The 19,375-nt window shown below is 35.5% G+C and overlaps 1 protein-coding gene across 1 annotated transcript in view; it reads right to left on the bottom strand.

The window, feature by feature from the left end:
- The window catches only part of MAOB (monoamine oxidase B), a 130,638-nt gene that overhangs the window by 23,611 nt on the left and 87,652 nt on the right, over window positions 1–19,375 (bottom strand). The window contains exons 4-8 of the mRNA XM_081125879.1: window positions 12,291–12,395; window positions 11,282–11,373; window positions 6,211–6,352; window positions 4,844–4,993; window positions 3,716–3,875 (exon numbers count right to left, since the gene is read on the bottom strand). Of these exons, the coding sequence (XP_080982005.1) occupies window positions 3,716–3,875; window positions 4,844–4,993; window positions 6,211–6,352; window positions 11,282–11,373; window positions 12,291–12,395 (649 nt within the window). The remainder of the gene's footprint in view (window positions 1–3,715; window positions 3,876–4,843; window positions 4,994–6,210; window positions 6,353–11,281; window positions 11,374–12,290; window positions 12,396–19,375) is intronic.

Below are 19,375 nucleotides of genomic sequence, written 5' to 3'. Positions count from 1 at the left end.
CAAGAACAACTGAAGTTTACCAAGGACAAAATTACAGGAAAAATAATGAAGAGAAAGTGTATTATCCAGATACGAAACATATTATAAAGCCACAGTGATTAAAAGAATACAGTACTGTCATAGGACTGGTTAATAAATCTGTGAGTTTTTTTATACAAAGTGGGGTGTGCACACCTAGATTGCACATCTACATTGTAGAGGAAGATATAAAAGTTCTTATTTTTTAATTTCAGCTTTTCAAACAAATTTACTTTTGTATATTTTATAATTATAAAATACATTTTTTCAGAGGTCCATATGTATAATTTAGGAATAAGTATATTTGGTGGTAATTGGTGTTTAAAATTTTTTTATGTATAGAACTATACAAAATATTTGGAGCCCAGCTACAAAGATCAGTGGAATAAAATTGTTAGTCCAGAAAAGCCCTATGTATATATAAGAATTTAGTAGGGTGATACCATTAAGAACAATTTTTTAAAAACTGATACACCAGGAGAAAATATTTGCAACATATATAGAAAAAAATTAATGAGCAAAGGATAAATAGGTAATTTAAAAAATAATTTAATATAGCCCTTAAGCCTTATTAATGATAAAAATTACAGATAAATGGGATGTTTTCTCCTACTGATTGGCAAAATGTTTTAAATATTATTAGCTGGGTCTACTCAAGTTAATTGAATTCATAACTCCACTTTTACAAATTTATCAAAAAAAAATGTTTCTATACAAATCTGCAGAGCTATATGAAGGAAGCTGGGGTTTTTTGCAGGGTAGTGTGTAATAGCAGAACCTTGAAAATAATCAAAATGCTTATCGATAGCAGACCTACTGGGTACAGTGAAATACTGTTTTGTTCACTTGCTGAAATTAGGTAGATTTAAATGCACTTATGTGGAGAAATGTCTATGACATACTGTTAACAGGAAAAAGCAAATTTCAGTATTGTCACGTTTTTAAAAAATAGTGCCTTTGAGAAACTATAAAATATATATTTATTTAAAATTATATTTGCATTTAAATGTTATGCATATTTTTCATATATATTTAAAGTATATATGTCAATATATGTGTACTCATATATTTAAAGTATTACCTATGCATACAATAAATCTCTGAGGGTAAACAACCTAAATTTTTAACAGTGTTCCTTCCAGGAAAGGGTAATAAGAAAGGAACATTTTTCATACACTCTTATTTTTTGAAAATTTTATAGTGAACAAGCTCATTTCTATAACTTTAAAAAAGTAAGTATTGCTTCTGTCATTTTAAACAGAAATTGATATAAATTAAATTTAAGAGAAAGTGTAAGTTGTACAGATGAGCAAAAGCAAGGGATACTGAAAGGATTCAAGGCGTTGGTAACAGCCTGCTCTTTCCAGGTGAGTGGGGATGGGAGTAAGGGCAGTGGAAGTGGCTGCAATGGCTCCCCACAGAAACTCCAGGAGGATGGGGTAGCTGGATTTAGAATGACTTGGTGGAAGTCCAGCAAAGAAAAGCCCCCAACCCCCCCGTAAATTCACTCAGATGTTACACAAGAGACAGGGAAGAATTTTCTGGGATAATCAATGTACAAGCAATCAAGAAATGGCTAGGGCTGTCTGTACCAAAATGCAAAAAGTTACCTTCTCTTTAATAATCAAACCATAATGCACTTAGAAAACAAACCAAAAAAAGCAAACAACCAAACAAAAATTTTGGGTGATTGGCTGCTGAGTACCCAATATGTGCTAGTCATTGTGCTAGGCTGTTTGGGCTGCAAAATTCACCCTTTTTATCTGGTTAGCTCAATATTTCCTCAGCTTTTGTGTTACTCATTAATCACAGTGTCTTCAGCAATGGCATTGACAGTCTGACACAAAGCAAGACCCTGTTATAATAGTCAACTTTATCAGATTTTATTCCCTTATAGAATCCTTCAAGATGTTATCGAATAATTTATCCATGTAACAGGAATCATACTAGATGTGAGTTTTGGAGCTCTCCCCTGTGTTTCTAGAATAGCCCAGGTAATGTCAACACTGAACTCAATACATTGTCACACAATTATCAGTTTACATGACTGTCTTCCTCTGGAGTCTGGATTTTCTGGGCAAATACCTTTGAATTCCCAATGCCTAGCATGGCACCTGTCATACAATAAGTGCTCAATAGTGGTCGGTTGAAGAAATACATTAATATAGTAACTCAAAGAAATTGAAAATACTTTGATGGGGCTTTCACGTCTACAGTCATTTTTTAAGTGTAACTAAAGGCTCATTACTAAAAAGTACTGAATCACATCAGGCCTCTTAAGGGTGGAGAGCTTGGGTTTTCTTTTTGATACTAGTACCTAACTATAAACTTGCCTAGCACATAGCAGGCCTAAGATAGAGGTTTACAGACATAAATTGTAAGTTATAGATTCTCTCCACAAATAAAGGTATTCAAGTCATTAAGACAAAAATCTCTATTCCATGATCTTAAACTCTGTATACTTGCCACCAGCCAGGTACCTAAAATGAGTGACGTGGATCACAAGAGGAAGCAACTTATCAGCCAGCTCTTCACGGTGGGTCACTACACACTGTCCTTTGCAAAAGGTAGATTATTTTTTTAACTGATGCCCTAATTCAATAGTAGCCTTAAATAGGATTTCCTGCAAAGGTGGAGAATTAGGAGACTACAATGTTGCTAGAAAAGGATATGTACAGGAAGAACAGCCCTAAGGTAAAACTGTGAAACTTTCCCCCTTTGCCTCCAGTATAATCTCTCCCTTTTCTGCAGCTCTGGTCTGGTTCCTCATTTCAGTCCATCTTTCTCTTTGCCCTCAGTTCCAGGTACTGACTGTTCATACATGGCCCCCTCTTGAAAGAAAAGTAGATGTGATAAGAGTAAATGTAACAAGACTCTAGCATTGTGTTACCCAATTCAGTAGCTACTAGTTACATGTGGCTTTTTACATTTCAACTTACAGTAATGAAAATAAAATAAAATAAAATATAAAATAAAATAGAAAATAAAATAGAAAAATGTGGTTCCTCAGTTTCAGTAGCTACATTTCAAGTGTTAATATGGCTACTGGCTGTCATATTGAACAGAGCAGCTCTAGAACATTTCTGCCATTCCAGAATCTAGCACTTTAGTGAGCATCCCTGCAATGTTCTACCCAGTATCATAGCACACTTGCTGAATATATGTGAATGAATAAATTGATTTTATTTAATATAGTAGAATCTTGACACAAATGAGAACTTGCCTGGAAATTTTCAGAATCCCCACTTTTGTGAATAGCTCTATAAACTCATACTTTTGTTATTTTTCAATTACAGTTTACATTCACTATTATTTTGTATTAGTTTCAGGTGTACAGCATAGTGGTTAGACATTATAAAGTGATCCCCCTGATATTTCAAGTACCCACCTGGCACCGTGCATTAAACTCATTCTTTAAAAAACTGTATTAGAAAATGTTAATAACCTATTTTCACAAGATTTTGTGGAAGATTAAATAAATTTTATACTGAATTAGAAAAAGAGTTAGTCATATTCTAAGGGAAGATAATTCCATGAGTTTGAGCCAATATGTTTTATCTGATAGAATTGTACTTCAAACCTGGACTAATGTTTTATGTCCAGCATTCTAATAAAAATACTTACATGCAAATGTATATCTTTGCACCAAGTTTCTTTGACCTTCTCCCCAAGGTCTTTATTTAAGGAAAGTACTCACCCTTTTTCCTCCAAAAGGGCTCTTTATAATAAACAATACACTTGATGACTGAACCCAAAGGCACACGAGTGATCAGCTGGTTTCTCATCATTGGTAGAGGGGGATTAAAATGAATCTTCATGCCCAGAGTAGGAGGAATAGCACTAATCACATACTTAGCCTGGAAAGGAAAAAAGTGGTAAAACACTATTGGTGGGTCGTGCTTTTTTCCTAATGTTTCTCCCTCATTTCACTCTTCTCCCCACTTCAGTCTCTTCTTAACAGAACTGGAAAGATCTTGTTAAAACAAAAATGAGCCCTTATTGTTCCTTAGTTCAAAGCCCCTAATGACTTCCCATCACACTTAGAGACAAAACTAAGTTCCTCACAGTCACTTCCAAGACTATACATGAAATAGACCCGTTACATCTCTGATCTCACCTCCTGTTACTCGTCTCCTCAATGTTTAATTCTGCCATTTTGACCACCTTGTAGTTCCTTCATCATGCCAGGTTTGTTTTTACCTTGAGACTTTTGGCTGTTCTGTCTACCTGGAATGCTCTTCCCTCAGAAAGTTACATAACTCAATCCTTTATCTCTTTTGGTTCCCTGCTCAAACATCACCTTCTGAATGAGTCCTTCCTTGATGACCTATTTAAAATTGCATGACCAGTTGTCCCACCCCCACCTTCTGGCAGACTTCCTTCTCCTTCCCTGCTTGATTTTTCCACAGTACTTATCACTGTCTGGAATACTCTGTATTTTAACTATATATTTGATTATGGCCTTTCTCCTTCACTAGAATGTAAGCCACATGAAGGTAAAGAATTTTATCTATTTTGTTCATTATTCTGTTCCCAACTCCTAGAATATTGCCAGGCACTTGGGAGGCACTTGATATTTATAAAAAAATATTTTCTTTGTTTTTCTAATTATGTAGGAGCCCAATACAGAGGGTTGATAATATATGTTTTTATAAATCCCTCCAAAAATATTCTTTTTTTCTTTTCCTTTCTTTCAGATAGAGTTAGCTTTTTCACTTTTGGCAAAAAGGTTGTCTATAAAGTCTGGAATATTCTCGGCTTTATTGAAGGTTTGGTCATCGATGGGATTCTGACCTCTTTCATTTAGTTTAAGGCTCTTGGTTACCTCATACACCTCATGATTTAGGGTCTCCACAAGGATATTTTCTCCTGTCTGGTCAATGTGGGTCACGGGCCTCTCCAGTTTCACTTGCTCACCAAGGAGGTCCATTATCCGTTCACACACTTGACTAGATCCACCTACAAATTTCCTCTCCTGGAAAGAAAAAAAAAAAAAAAGAGGATTAAAGAGGTAGGTAGGAAATTGATAGTTTTTCCTCACATATCTTTTTGTAAGATATGTAAAATTTCATTTTGCTGTTGTAAAAAATGTCTTTCACCATTATTGTCTAACTAGTGATTGCTGGATTTTGACAAAATTACAGGTTTTCCAACAGTCACCTTCCAGGTTATGCTTTTGCAGATTTCCAGGCTCCAACTTCAGCTGAACAACCTCACCCTGACCCCATGTCCCTCCTGTCTGGTCACTACCCCTGCTCTATGTAGTATCTGTATCTTTTTATGGGTTTGCTGGGTCTGGTGAAGCTATACCTACAGCTGGGGCATCCCTTGCATGAGCCTGTTTTTCTCATCTTATTACTCAGGCTCAGAAAGTCCCTGGCCCACTCATCCCCAGGCCAGCCTACTCCTTGTTTCAAGCTGCCCATCTCATTCTGGGTCAGGTGTCTGCTGCTTCTGTGGCCATGGCACCATCTGTCCTGAGCACTGCTAAAGCTTCCAAATGTCCTACATGGTTGTGCACACAGTTGAGCTGACTATCTCCTCCTAAATTTTCAGTTCAGTTAAATAAAAGGACTATTTCAAATATGTTTTGAAAGAAGGAAGAAAGAAGGATGAGAAGGAGAAGAGAAAGGAAAGAAAGAGGGAAGGAAGAAAAAAGAGGGGAATGAAGAGGAAGAAGTTGAGAAAGAAGAAGGAGAGAAAAGAAAAATGACTACCAAGCAGATTATATAAGAACTCTAATCCACTTCCTACTATGCCTAACACAGTGCCTTATATAATGCCAAGGCTCAGGAAATAGGCAATGAATGAATTCCACATGTGTACGTTTTAAGTTGAAATGCATTTCTGACTTTACTTGTTGAATTTCCCAAGAAGTGCTCAAGTTATGTTCATCAAATGTTCTTTTATAAGTGTATCAAATAATAATTGAATATATATACAAATGGAAAATTGCAAAAGTATATAAAAGAGACAAGCCTAATCTTAAAATTACATTGGTGCTGAGTTCTCACATTGGGTACCTGACAAACAAACTGTCCTTCACAAAAACCACCTTGAACTACCATGATAAAGTTCTAAAAGCCGCAAGCGTGCCTCATGATTCATCTGTTCATGACTAAAGAATGATATCAATCTTTCATTTAGGCAGTGGTCGTTTTCTGTTGGAATTGTGGGGGTATGGATGAGTACCTGCCCTCCATTGGTTGTTGACATGATCCTGGTTGTGCCCCCACACTGCTTCACATACCACAGGAACCACAGAGCAGAGATCTCATGGGTCTCCGCAGTGACACACAGGTTCACAAAGAGAGTAGCAAGCTTCTTTGCAGATCTATTCAGGAGGAAACAAAGAAAAATTAGAAAATGCAAAAGAGCATCATCTTAATTCTCTGGAAATTATTCAAGCAATAAATTTACTTGGCTAATTTTGGCACAACTTAGCAAGTCACAGAAAATTGTCTCTGTATTATAAAACATGACATGAGACATTTGGAGACTATGAGATTTATTTCCCCCTTAACCAAAATACCTCACTCAGAATCAACTTGTATTCAATATTCTGTGCTGTCATGATTTCTTCCCACATGCTCGCTACTCTTACGGTGATCCCATCTCAGTAAAAGGCATCACCATTCACCCAATTGCTAAGGCCAACACTCTAGAAATCAATCTTAATTTCTCTCTTTCCATCACTCTCCCCTCATCAATCCATCAAAAATTCCTATTGTCTTTCACCACATAAGACCACCTTCCTCACAACCAATTTAGAATCATTTCTTGTCAAGAGTATTGCAGTTATCTCTGCCTGATCTATTCATTACACCTGAAGCCAGAAGCTTTTTTACCTCCTTCACCTCTATGGTGCTCTTTCTAAAGTGTAAATCAAGTCACATCTTTCCTTTGCTTATGCCACTCCAGTGGCATCTTATCAAAACCAGAATAAGATTCAGATCTTGTATCGTGGCCTCCAAAGTCCTAAGTGATGCAGCCCATGCCTACCTTCTCTATCTCTTCCTATACCCTCTCTACTTATTCTAATGTCTCCCCAGAAAGATGAACTCTTATGTGTCTATGAAAATGAGCATTGACTTCCACATTCCCAGCACCCTGGCATCCTCTATCATTTTATTATAGTATAGTTATCTTTAGAAATCTTTTCATTGGCTTAAATTATCTTATTGTTTTATTATTTTTATTACCATCTCCTCCTCTAGAATATCAACCAAGGATAATATGGATCTTACTTTTCTTGCTCACCATAGTGCCCCCTATAATAAAAGTGCCTGGAACATAGTAAGCTCTCAATAATTGCTGGTTGGATGACTGAATGAATGGTTGATGAGAAATATCAACTGAACTTTATTTTTAAATTATCTATAATGCACAAAGACTATACTAGGTGCTGTATACCAAACACAAAATTAGTCATAGTTATCTATTCAGTCATTTTACTGCCTAATGGAAGACAAGCTCAAAGGATAGATGAGGGGGAAAAGCAATTAACAGTGCGTAGGTAGGTGAACTTTTGCTTGGAGTTGTGATGTAAATGGCGAGAGGTTATATCCTATCTGCAGGCACACCAGAAATGAATGGTTTCATACAATTCCAATGACTTGGTTTTATCTAATACACCTGAAAATTCACCAGTAATGTGTATTTTGGAATCCTTAATAAGGACCAATCCTCCTTTTTACTTTTACATAAACTTTTTGTGTTGCTAATCTGGTTATGCCTGACTCAGAATTTGCCACCTGGTAGTGCTGCTGACTATAGGTGGAATAAATAATACTGTCTTCCATTTATTGAACTGTTTCACCCTCCATGGTTTTTAAACCCATTGTCTTATTGAATTGTAATAAGAACTACAAAATAGTTATTTTTTATAATTTTTTACTATTTTTCCCCAGTTCACAACCTCAAAACAAGTCTTAGGGAGGTTATTAATATGTAGTACACAACTCATTAAATGGTACAACTTCAAACCACATCATAGCTGATTCAAACCTCATGTTTGTAATACATCAGAATGCTTTATAATTATTCAACTGAAAAGTTGACTCACCAAGAGGTATCTCTCTAGTCTAGTGTACCTTTACTCTGGAAGTTTGTAGAATAATGCTTAACACATATACCAGTTACTGACAATGTTTGCAGCCATAACAACCAGACAGAACTTTTATGGAAGTCCCCATAATTAAGTCAGCAAATAGCATAATACATATGTTGAAGTGACTTAGAGTTAGTTTTGTAAGATTCCTCATGATAACTGAAGGGATGGAAATTGTTTACTCATGGTTTCTTTGCAAAGGCAATTTGTGGAATCTATCTAAAGCAAATATCCAAACATTGTTTAAGAATATTACTTCAAAGTGAAAACATCTTTTGCTGTTTCCTGATGCCCTGTTTCTTTTGTTCCTTGTTTTATAGGTGAATTGAGGTGGCATAAGGTAAAGGGAGTAATAAATAACTAAAACAATATTGACCTAGCTAGACAGCTAATATTAAACATAAAAATATTGCTGCGATTGCAATTGTTATTACTGCCAATTTGGTGAGAAAGAAATAATCCTGGTTTGAAATGGAGGGAGATCTAAAAGTAATTGTCTCTGGAGGGCCAGGCCATTCTTAATCCTTCATTAGATTTACTCTGGGAGCTTTAGTGAGAAAAGATATGAGAACAATATCTGAAGGAAAGAAGGTCAAGGAAGCTAGTGCAATAATATTTTTGTATTCTTTGTCCTGTTGACTTTTTAAAAGATAAATGGTAGTATATTATCTACATGAAAAATATATACACATATAAAATTCGGAAAATTCATCAAATAAAAAAGTAAAAGAATGAGTATCTCCCATATTTCTGCTTCCAAAAAGAAAATCACTAGTCTCATTTTGATGCATTGTTTCTAGTTATAAGTTTTAAAAAGGCTATTTACATAGCTGACCACATTGCAAATTTAATTTGTGTTTCTGAAAAGAATTTTATAAATAATAACTTTAAGAATAATTAACATTAATGTTTGAATATATGACTGTGCTTTTAAATGAGAAAATATACTTCTTTTATATCTTGCTTAGGGTAAGTTAGAAAATTACCTTGTGTTCATATATTTCTAATATCTAAGAATGCTTTATTTTTTCAGCCAAACAAAAACCTAGAATTTTATTAATGAAAGGACTAGGCCAAGGACTATGATAGAAAAAGTCAGATCTTTATGATCCCAAAGGAATATAATTAGTCTGATCTTCAAGGATCTTTAAAGCTCTTTGGGGAGAAAAGACTTCACTGAATTTATTAAAAACTTTTCTTTTTAAAAAAAATGTTTTTATTGATTTCAGAGAGAAAGAAAGGGAGAGGGAGAGAGAGACTGAAATATCAATGATGACAGAGGGTCATTAATTGGCTGCCTCCTTCATGCCCCTTTTTGGGGATCGAGCTGGCAGCCTCAGCATTTGCCCTGACCAGGAATCGAACTGCGATCTGGATCATAAGTCGATGTTCAACAGCTGAGGCACTCTGGCTGAGCTATTAAAAGCTTTTCATAACATAAGTTATAAAATGAATGCAGGTAATTTAATACTCAACATATTTTGAAAATCTAATATATAGAATTTAAATATAAATTATGTAATTTTATTACAATCAAAATGTTATATTACAAGTCACAGTCTCAAAAAATGGTAAATAACATTAGATAAGTGTTTAAAAGAATATAATTAATAATAGACATTGACTTCATGACAATAAAAGGATTTTACTATTCAATAATTGGTTGCTTTCAAAAGTTAAAGACATAAGAGAAGCACAAAGATGTTTTTCATTTTTCACAGATAATTATATATTAATAACAGTAATTAAAAACTAGAAGTAACCAAAATTCCCAACAGAGTAATAATGGATAAATAGATTATAGTATTCGCTTTCCATGGAATATTATGCAACCATTAAATATAATATTTGATGAAGCATTTTTAAAGATGTGGATAAATGTTTGTATTGTAATATTAAGTGTTAAAAAATTTTGATGGATGCCTATTGCTTTTCAGTGCATATACAGTTTCCTTTTCAGAAATGAAAACATATATTATACTGTACATACTCAATGACAGCCTGATTTTCTATGTGTTTAATATTACGACTTTTTTCAAGCCATTAAATATTATTCTACAACATGATTTAAAAAAACTGTAGATTATTACATTTTTTAGATGTCCATAATTAATTTAAGCAATCTTTTATTATTAGACTTTTAAATTTTCTCTTTTAAAAATAATGATTTGAATCTCCCTTTCTTTCTCTTCCTCCCTCCCTGTATGCCTTTCTCCTTGTCTCCTTTTCTCTCTCCTTCTTTAAGCTAAATTCCAAGAAATTGAATTATCAAGTAATATAAACATTTTATGTCTTTTGATTATTTCCATATCTTAGATTCATATATTCCTAAAAACTTATTTTTATTTTTGTCTGTCAGTGTTCAAGCTCCCCTGCCCAATGCCTAAAGAATGAAGACATCAATCCCACAGCCAAACACATTTCCAACTCATGTTGTTTAGCATGGGAGGACAGTCTCCTTGAACCTGGCTTCCATTTTTCTTACTTTGTTTATCACTAATTCACCATATCCATGGACTTACAACCCTTTCCATGTTCCTTGCTGTTCAAGTACACTGAGTCCCCTTCATCTGTTGTCTATCTATATAGACTTCACAATTTATATATAGTTCCCAGCTCTGCCAACCAGAGTTTAATTCTTGGCTCATGAATACTTGCTTTAAACATTACATGCTTTTCATTTAATGAGAGCAGTGGATCCAGTCACTTATTTCCTCTACAGTTGCTTATTAACAAGAGACATTCTCTAGAAGTTCCTTTTCAAATCCTGGAAGAGTTACACCCATAAGGTGTTTCAAACACATATGCTAATGCACCATCCTTACACTTGACCACCAGTGAGAATCACAAAAGTATTCCTACATCAACAACTTGATAAATCTTTAGGCTAATGGTCTTTAAGCTGTTCTAAGTAAAGGAGATGGTACATTCTGGTCTGTTCTGAGGATTTTAAGAGACAATACCAGCTTTATGATGCAAAACTCTGACACCTTTAGGGCAGGACTCATTTCCAATATTTTTCAGCATTCCACTTGGCCAAATGGCATGGTTTTAGACATAAAGTAGCTACTTGTCCCATTCTTGTTCGATGGTATGCTAAGTAAACCTGAAAGACGGTAACAATAAATTCCTGTGACTAATGGGGTGTCTTACTCAGTCCAGCAGATCTTGTCTAGCAGCTCCTTCATCGTCATGTGGTCCCACTCTTCTGCAAGGGGTGCCTTCCATGGGGCATCATTGGGAATCTACATTCACATGAGGATTTGGGGAGGAGAAATTTAATTTTATACTTTAAATAACTATTTCAATAATATTAAAAACTTTAACTTAAAGAAGGAAAATATGTTTTCCAAATCCTCCAGTAGAGACTTTTACTACAAAGCCAATGTTTTCTGTGTAGCTTTTCTATTATTGATCTATACCATGTAACCCATATTTAATTTATGATAAAACTTTCTGCACAGTAAATGAAGGCTATGTTGCCTGGCCAGCATGGCTCAGTGGTTGAGCATCAACCCATGAACCAGGGAATCACGGTTCAATTCCCAATCAGGGCACATGCCCAGGTTGCAGGCTTGATCCCCGGTGGGGGGCATACAGGAAGCAGCGAATCAATGACTCTTTCATCACGAATGTTTCTATCTCTCTCTCCCTTTCCCTTCCTCTCTCTGAAATCAATAAAAACATATTTTAAAAAATGAAGGCTATTTTGTAATTGGTCTGTTTCCAAATATCAAATACTAAATAGTAACTCTCAGTAAAGGTTACTTATTTAGGGAGAACATTTATAAATTCAACTTCTTAACAAAGATTAGACAGGTATACCAAATCACATCTAAACTAGAGTTTCAGGTCAAGCTCTGTGTGTATTTTCTGGTGGGTTGCTGGTTGGGCAGGGTGGTGACTCAAAGACCCAAAAGTCTTATTTTGCTATGACCTGAGGATTTTCTAGGTTAGAAACATCATAGCAGTCTGTTGGGTATCTCATTGCTTTAGAGGTTAGAAACAAGTTCATTTATTCATTTCACAAATCTTTACTGAGAGTTACTATGTGCTACACAATGTGCTAGGCATTGATGATATGTTGCATCTCCTTTCTTTTACGGACTAAACTTATTATGAAAAATACAAATGCAATCACAAAAGCTTTAAAAAGCTTTACCTCTTGTCCCATGTCATCCATTGTCCGCCAAAGGTTGTTATGATCTAAGTAGGTAATTGGATTCCACACAGGTGGGAACGGGCCCCTGAATTTGTATGATTTTCCCTGTGAGTTACAAAGATATTTTTTAAAGGAAACATTTACCACAATGTAAAATCAGTTAAATCTGCCATGTAGAATGTCTGCAAACAAAATTATGTTATCAATATGTGATACACTCAAGTGTTTTAGTTCCTTGTGGCCTTAGAACCCCACTTAACTTTTTAGCAAAAAGATTTCAAACAAAATCCTGTTACCTAAATAAATTTGGTGCCACAATAAACATAATGAAAATTTATTTCTGAAATTGGAACCCTTACCATGTAAACTTTAAATGCCAGTACAGAAGTGAGGTTATCTAATGTAATCTCATTTGTCAATGATAATTGCAAATATCTGAGTCAGAATATTTATGTGCTTAGAGGATCAGAAAATTACAACTATAAACATTCTACAAGGTAAAAAGGGGATGAAAAGCCAATCACAAAAAAGCAACCATCTGTAGGAGTAATCACAATACAGGGCCCAGAAAGCTTTCCCAAAGAATAAGATGTGCTAGCTCAATTCAAAAGGTCCCAGAGATCAGCAAGTTCAAAGCAGAAAGAGACAACTTCCCACCTCTCCTTGAGACTAGTTTATACTACCTGGTTCTCCCAACAAGGTAGGGACACCTCAACACAGAGATAAAGGGAATACATATCTCCAAGGATAAATAATAAGATAGCCTATAAGTCATCTCTAGGGAGCTTAACTCACTGATGCACAAAATATAGGGGCATGTACAAAAATAACTTCGGGTCCATTTGAAAACCTGAGTCAAAAGTCATCTTTCAACTGAATCAGAGAGAGTGACTCAAGGTCCACAGTTAACTGGAATCTCACAACTCTCAGTTATTCAGTAAAGATTCATCTCATGTTGATTTTTGTAGGCAGAGAAACTGGAGTTGCAAAACAAGGAATTTCATGTTTGTTTCTTTTTCTTGAAGATTTATTTATTTTTAAAATTTATTTTCAATTAAAGTTGACATATGATGTTATATTAGTTTCAGGTGTACAAACCTAGTGATTAGACATTTATATACCTTACGAAGTGACTACCCTGATAAGTCTAGTACCCATCTGGTGCAATATTATTGACTATATTCCTTATGCTATACTTTATATCCCAATGAATATTTTTATAACTGAAAATTTGTACTTCTTAATCATGTTCATTCTTGTATTAATTCTGTGGTCATGTTAGTCTTCTCTCTCCAAGAACATAAGGTTCTCAGGGAAGAGTTACTATACAGGCTTACATTTTTTATTGTATTAGTCAGGGTTCCTAAGAAAAACAGAACCAATAAGATATGTGTGTGGGAGGGGGGAAGAAGGAGATTAATTTTAAGGAATTGTTTCAGGCAATTGTGGAGACTTGGCAAGTCCAAAATCTGTAGGGTAGGCTGGCAGCCTGGAGACCCAGGGAAGAGTTGCCATTTAAGTCCAAAGGCAGTTTGCAACCAGAATTCCCTTGGGTGAGGCCCACTGACATTATGGAGTATAATCTGCTTTGATCAAAGCCTACTGATTTAAATCTTAATCTCATCTAACAAATACCTTCACACAACCTATGGGCCCATCAATAGATGAGTGTATAAAAAAGCTATGGTACATATATACAATGAAATATTACTCAATCATAAAAAAGAATGAAATCTTAACATTTGTGACAACATAGATGGACCTAGGAGGTATTGTGCTGAGTGAAATAAGTCATACAGAGAAAGACAAATACCATATGATTTCACTTACTGTGGAGTCTAAAGAACAATATAAACAAACAAAACAAAAACAGAGAAGAGGCTGAGAATTGCCAGAGGGGTGGGCAGTCGGGGAATAGGTTCAAAAGGTGAAGGGATTGAGAAGTACAGATTGGTAGTTACAGAATAGTCACAAGGATGTAAAGTACAACATAGGAAACATAGTCAATAATATTGTAATAAATATACATGGTGCCAGTTGGGTACTGGAAATATCGAGAGAACACTTTGTAAAGTATATGATTGTCTAACCACTATGCTGTACACCTGAAACTAATACAAAATAATATTGAATGTAAATACATATATTTGATTATATATATAATCTAAAATAGCATTTGATGAAATATCTAGGTTTTGTGGTTTAGCCAAGTTGACACATAAAATTAACCATTACACTTCTTAAGTTTATTGAGGTATAATTTACATATAATGAAACCATTTTAAAAGCACAATTTGAGGAGTTTTGACTCATGTATGCATCTTTGTAATCATCACTACAATCAAGACATACAACATTCCCATCATCCCAGGAAGTTCTCTCTTTTCTTTTTCAAGTCAATCTCTGCCCCATTTCTGGCTGCAGACAACCACTGATCAGTTTTCTGTAAGTATAGATTGGTTTTGCCTGCCCTAATTTTTTTAAAAATGGAATCAAGCAGTATCTCTGAGTCCACGTTTACATGGTTTCTTTTGTTCAACATGTTCTTGAGCTTTGTCTATGTCGCAGTTTGCTTCCTTTTATTGACGAGTAGTATTCCAATGTAGGGATATACTATAGTTTGTATATCCATTCCCCTGTTCATGACTATTTTCAGTTTTGATCTACTGTAAATAAGGTGCTATGAACATTCTTGTACAGGTCTTTTTGTGTATATGTTTTCTTTTCTCTTGGGTAAATGCCTAGGAGTGGAATGGCTGAGCTATATGGTGGGTGTATGTTTTACAAAGTGGTTGTACCAATTCACATTTTCACCAGCAATGTATGAGAGTTCTACTTGCTCACATCCTGCCCAATACTGGACTTTTCTTTTATTATGCTTTAAATACACTTTTTATTTTAAAATAATATTAGATTTACAGAGAAGTTGTAGATATAGTACAAAAAATGTTCATATACCTCTCAACTAGTGTTCACTAATGTTAGCATCATACATTTATCAGAAACAGGAGACTGACACTGGTACATCACTACTAATGAAACTTCAGACTTTGTTCGGATTTTAAAAGTTGGTTGACTAATGTCATCAAGTTTCCTTGGTTTCCTCAGGTCTGTGACAGTTTCTCAGTCTTCCCTTCTTTTTCATGACAGCTTTGAAAAATACTTCTCAGGTATTTTGGAGAATGTCCTTCAATTTGTACCTGTGTGGTTATTTTTTTGTTCATTTTTACACTGGGTTTGGGGGTTTGAGGGGAGAACACAACAGAGGTGAAGTGTCGTTCTCATCACATCATGATATCCACCAGACTTATCACTTGATTGGTAATGTTAACTTGATTCTTTGGTTAAGGTGGTACCTGCCAGATTGCTCCACTATAAAATTAGTATTTTCCCCTTCCCAATTTTGATTCTTTGGAAGACACTCACTATGTTCAGTCCATCCTCAAGAGGAAATGATGGGAAGTAATTCTACTTCCTAGTGGGAGAGTATCCACATAAATTTTAAAAACTTTTTTTGAAGGCAGATTTGCCTCTTTCTTCCTGTTATTGATTTATTCAATCTTTTATTTGTCAGTATAGGCTTATATATATTTACTTTATACTTTGAATTAAAATCCAATACTACATTATTAATTTTTTTGCTTGAATTTTTCCACCTGTGGCCATTGGAAAGTTCTGTGTCCTTTTGACATTCTTCTATCCTTTTGTTTCTTGAGCATTTCCTTCATTTCTGGCAGTAGAAGATTCTCCAGGCTCATCTTCTACTGTCTCTGCCCCAGCCCTAAATTTTTCCATTTCTCCAAGGAATCTTTGTTCCTTTTATCAAAATAATGGTATTTAGAAACAACTTCTGACTGCTAGGTATATGCTGGCTTTAAAAAAAAAGTTTTATTGAGATGCAATTCACATATCATACCATACAATTTGCATGCTGATTTTTAAAAACCTCTATGTATGCCTCCATCAGAGCTCAGCACATAGAACTTACTCAGTAGAAACCTATGGATTGATCCATGAGTTCACTCTCCATAAAGGACATGTGGATTCCAGTCCAGCTCTGCCTCTCCTAAGCTGATTAACACAGAGCAAGTTAGTTGCATAGTTATCAATCTTTCCAATTCAATGTTTCTTGGCTCTATCATCTTCTTCCAAGAAGTATGCCCAGATTACCATGAACAGCTGGGTTAGGTGGCCTTCTCAGTGTCTCAGAGTTCTCCATTTACCTTTCACCTGCCACTAACTTAACTGCACCAGCTTCATGAATTTCCAATTTTTGTCACCCATTGGACTCTAAGCGCCAAGAGCAAAAGCTGAAGCCAGCTTACCTGAGTCAAGTCATGGCCCTGCCACTCACTAGCTATGTTAAGTTGCCTAACCTCAGTTTACTCATATGTCAAATGGGATGACAATAACTCTCTCATAGATATACTGGAAAAATGAAATGAGTTGATACAGGTAAGTTACTTTGAACAGTGGCTGGCATGTTGTAAGTTCTCAATAAATGTTGTTATTACTACAGCTAACTGCTGTAATTATAATCTTTGCATGCCTAGGACCTGTTGACACAGATTGCTGACACACAGTAAATTCACAGTAAATGTTTAACATCATCTCAGCTATATCACCTTTGAGTGATATAGAGGAGTTCAAAGCAGCCCCAAGCTCATTAGACGTCACCTCAGGGAAGGTGATCACATGTGGAGAGGTAAGACAGGACTGAAAGGCAGACATCTCCACTGGTAGGGAGAAGGCAAAGCCCAAGATTTATACTAGATGTAAATGTTATATATCACATCATACATATGTAAATATGTATACATATATGTGTATTGTATTTCATAGAAATTTTAGAAAACAAAGAAAATTATGAAGAAACAGTAAGCATTCATAATCTCACCAAGTAAAACTTTATCATGTCTATTACATTTCAGCATGTTTTTTTCATCTTTTCATATAGTTTATACATTCTACAGTTGAGGTCTTGTTATACATACTATTATTGTCCTGATAATTTTCAGTCAATGTTGTATCTTAAACATTTCTCATGCTGTTCATTTACTTATTAGGTTTACTTTTCTTATTATTACGTAATATGCACAGACCTGTAATTCTCAAACTGTGGTCCAAGGATCCCCTTAGGGTCCCTAAAACACATTCATGGAGCCTGTGCATGTCTGGTCTCCCTTTCTAACTACACAGGAGGGAAGGTTTTCTTCATATATTTCAACCAAAACAACATATTGCAACAGCTTGAATGCCAACACAAATTTGAGAACCCAGCTCTCTCCTGTCAAGCCAGATGTGAAAGAGATATGTAAGAATGCAAATCAATGTCACTTACTTGATTTTTTGTTTTAGAAACTTTTTTTCATAAAAGTATTTTAACTTGTAATAAGGTTATTGTTATTTTAGAATGAATAGATATTGTTAAAAATTCTCAGTTTCAATTCCTAATATGGGAAACATAGAAAGAGTCACATGAGGAAAAGCTACTTGAGGTTATCAATAATTTTTAAGGATGTAAAAGTGTAAGTGCTGGAATAGAACTGAGGAAAAAATGCAGGATGACTTACAAGAGGCCAGCAGAACTGATTCAACTAGGCTCTGAAACTTGATAGCTGCGTGACTACAGGCAAGTTGCTCAAAATCTGTTGTTCTTTTATCTTTAGATTTGGAATAATGATACCCATCTCACAGGGATATTGCAGAAATTAACTGAGATTATACAGGGCAAACAGGATGCACTCATTAAATGGATGTTGCTGACCATTCCGTGATCATTATGAATTTTCCGTCATTTATACAGCCACTACCTACCCATAAATCCATGTCCACATTTTTTATTAACCTCCTTTAGACACATTCCTAGAATCAGAATTCTTACCATGCAGATTTATGTTTGACTTTTTAAAGCAGGCTTGCTGAAAACAGCAATCAACTTGATCATCACATGGTCGTATTTTGTAGCCTGTGAACTTCAGTGGGCTCAGTAAAAACATCTGAAATCCACCTTCTGGATTCTCCACCTAACAAGTGGGGGAGCAGCTCTCAGAAACAGTCTGGCTTGGTGACATGCACCTCACTAATATCAACTTCAGTGCTCCAGATGTCCTGCTCTTCTCTTGACCCTTGTTCTCTGAAAACAAAAACCCTACACCCTGATTTATGTCCTATATGGGAAACCCCTTTGACATCTTATTCCTGATGCTGACCCTGTCTTTGCCAGTAGGAACAGGTGGCCTGGCCCTTATTAGATCCAGCTCCTTGGTCCCTACCAAGGAGTTTTTCCTCTGCTGTTCGCGGGAGTCTTGATTTTCTTATTGTGGGGAGCTGGAGTAGGCTGTTCAGGCCTTGAGAACTCAATCATTTTTACAGCTGTTGGCAAAGACTACACTTGGGCTGTGAAGCTTTAATTTTGATCTATATTTTTGTTTGGAAGAAAAGAAATTTCACCTTCCCCATGAGGAAGGTGGAGAGGGAGTGCTGAAAGCTCTACTTAGGCAAATGGCTATCTTCCTCTGTTCATGTGTTCACATTTCTAAGCACCTGGAGTTGGCATTGACACTGTCTTCTGATTATACCATTACATGGGCAAAACTGGAGGGAGGCACAGCCAACAATGGCAATGATTTGGAAACTGCCAGCAGCACTGAAGCACATGAAAGACCTGGAATTGTCCATGTAGGGAGAAATGAAGAAGATGGGGGTGGTAATGTCTGAGAAACTAGGCAAAGCCTTGCAGGAGTAATAATAGCAAATAATAACAACAACAGCTAACACTGAATGTTTAGTCTGTTCAGGCCTTGTTCTGTGAACTTTACATATATTGATTCATTAATCTTTGCAACATCCTCTTCAGATGGAGAAACTGAGGCCTAGAGAAATGAAATAATTATTTTCCCAAGGTATCACAGCTAATAAATGGCAGTAGGATTTAAATTCAGACATTCAAAGGCCAATGCACTTGATCATAAAGCTTTCCAGTCTCTTAATTATAATTATTAAACACCACTTGTCAGACTCCGGGCTAAAAAAATTAATTATTTTATTTGATTCTCACAACAACCCAGTCAGTCAGTAAACTG

Source organism: Miniopterus schreibersii (genome assembly GCF_964146895.1).
Source record: "Miniopterus schreibersii genome assembly, chromosome: X".
Lineage (NCBI taxonomy): Eukaryota > Metazoa > Chordata > Mammalia > Chiroptera > Miniopteridae > Miniopterus > Miniopterus schreibersii.
This window is presented reverse-complemented; position numbering and strand designations above follow the sequence as displayed.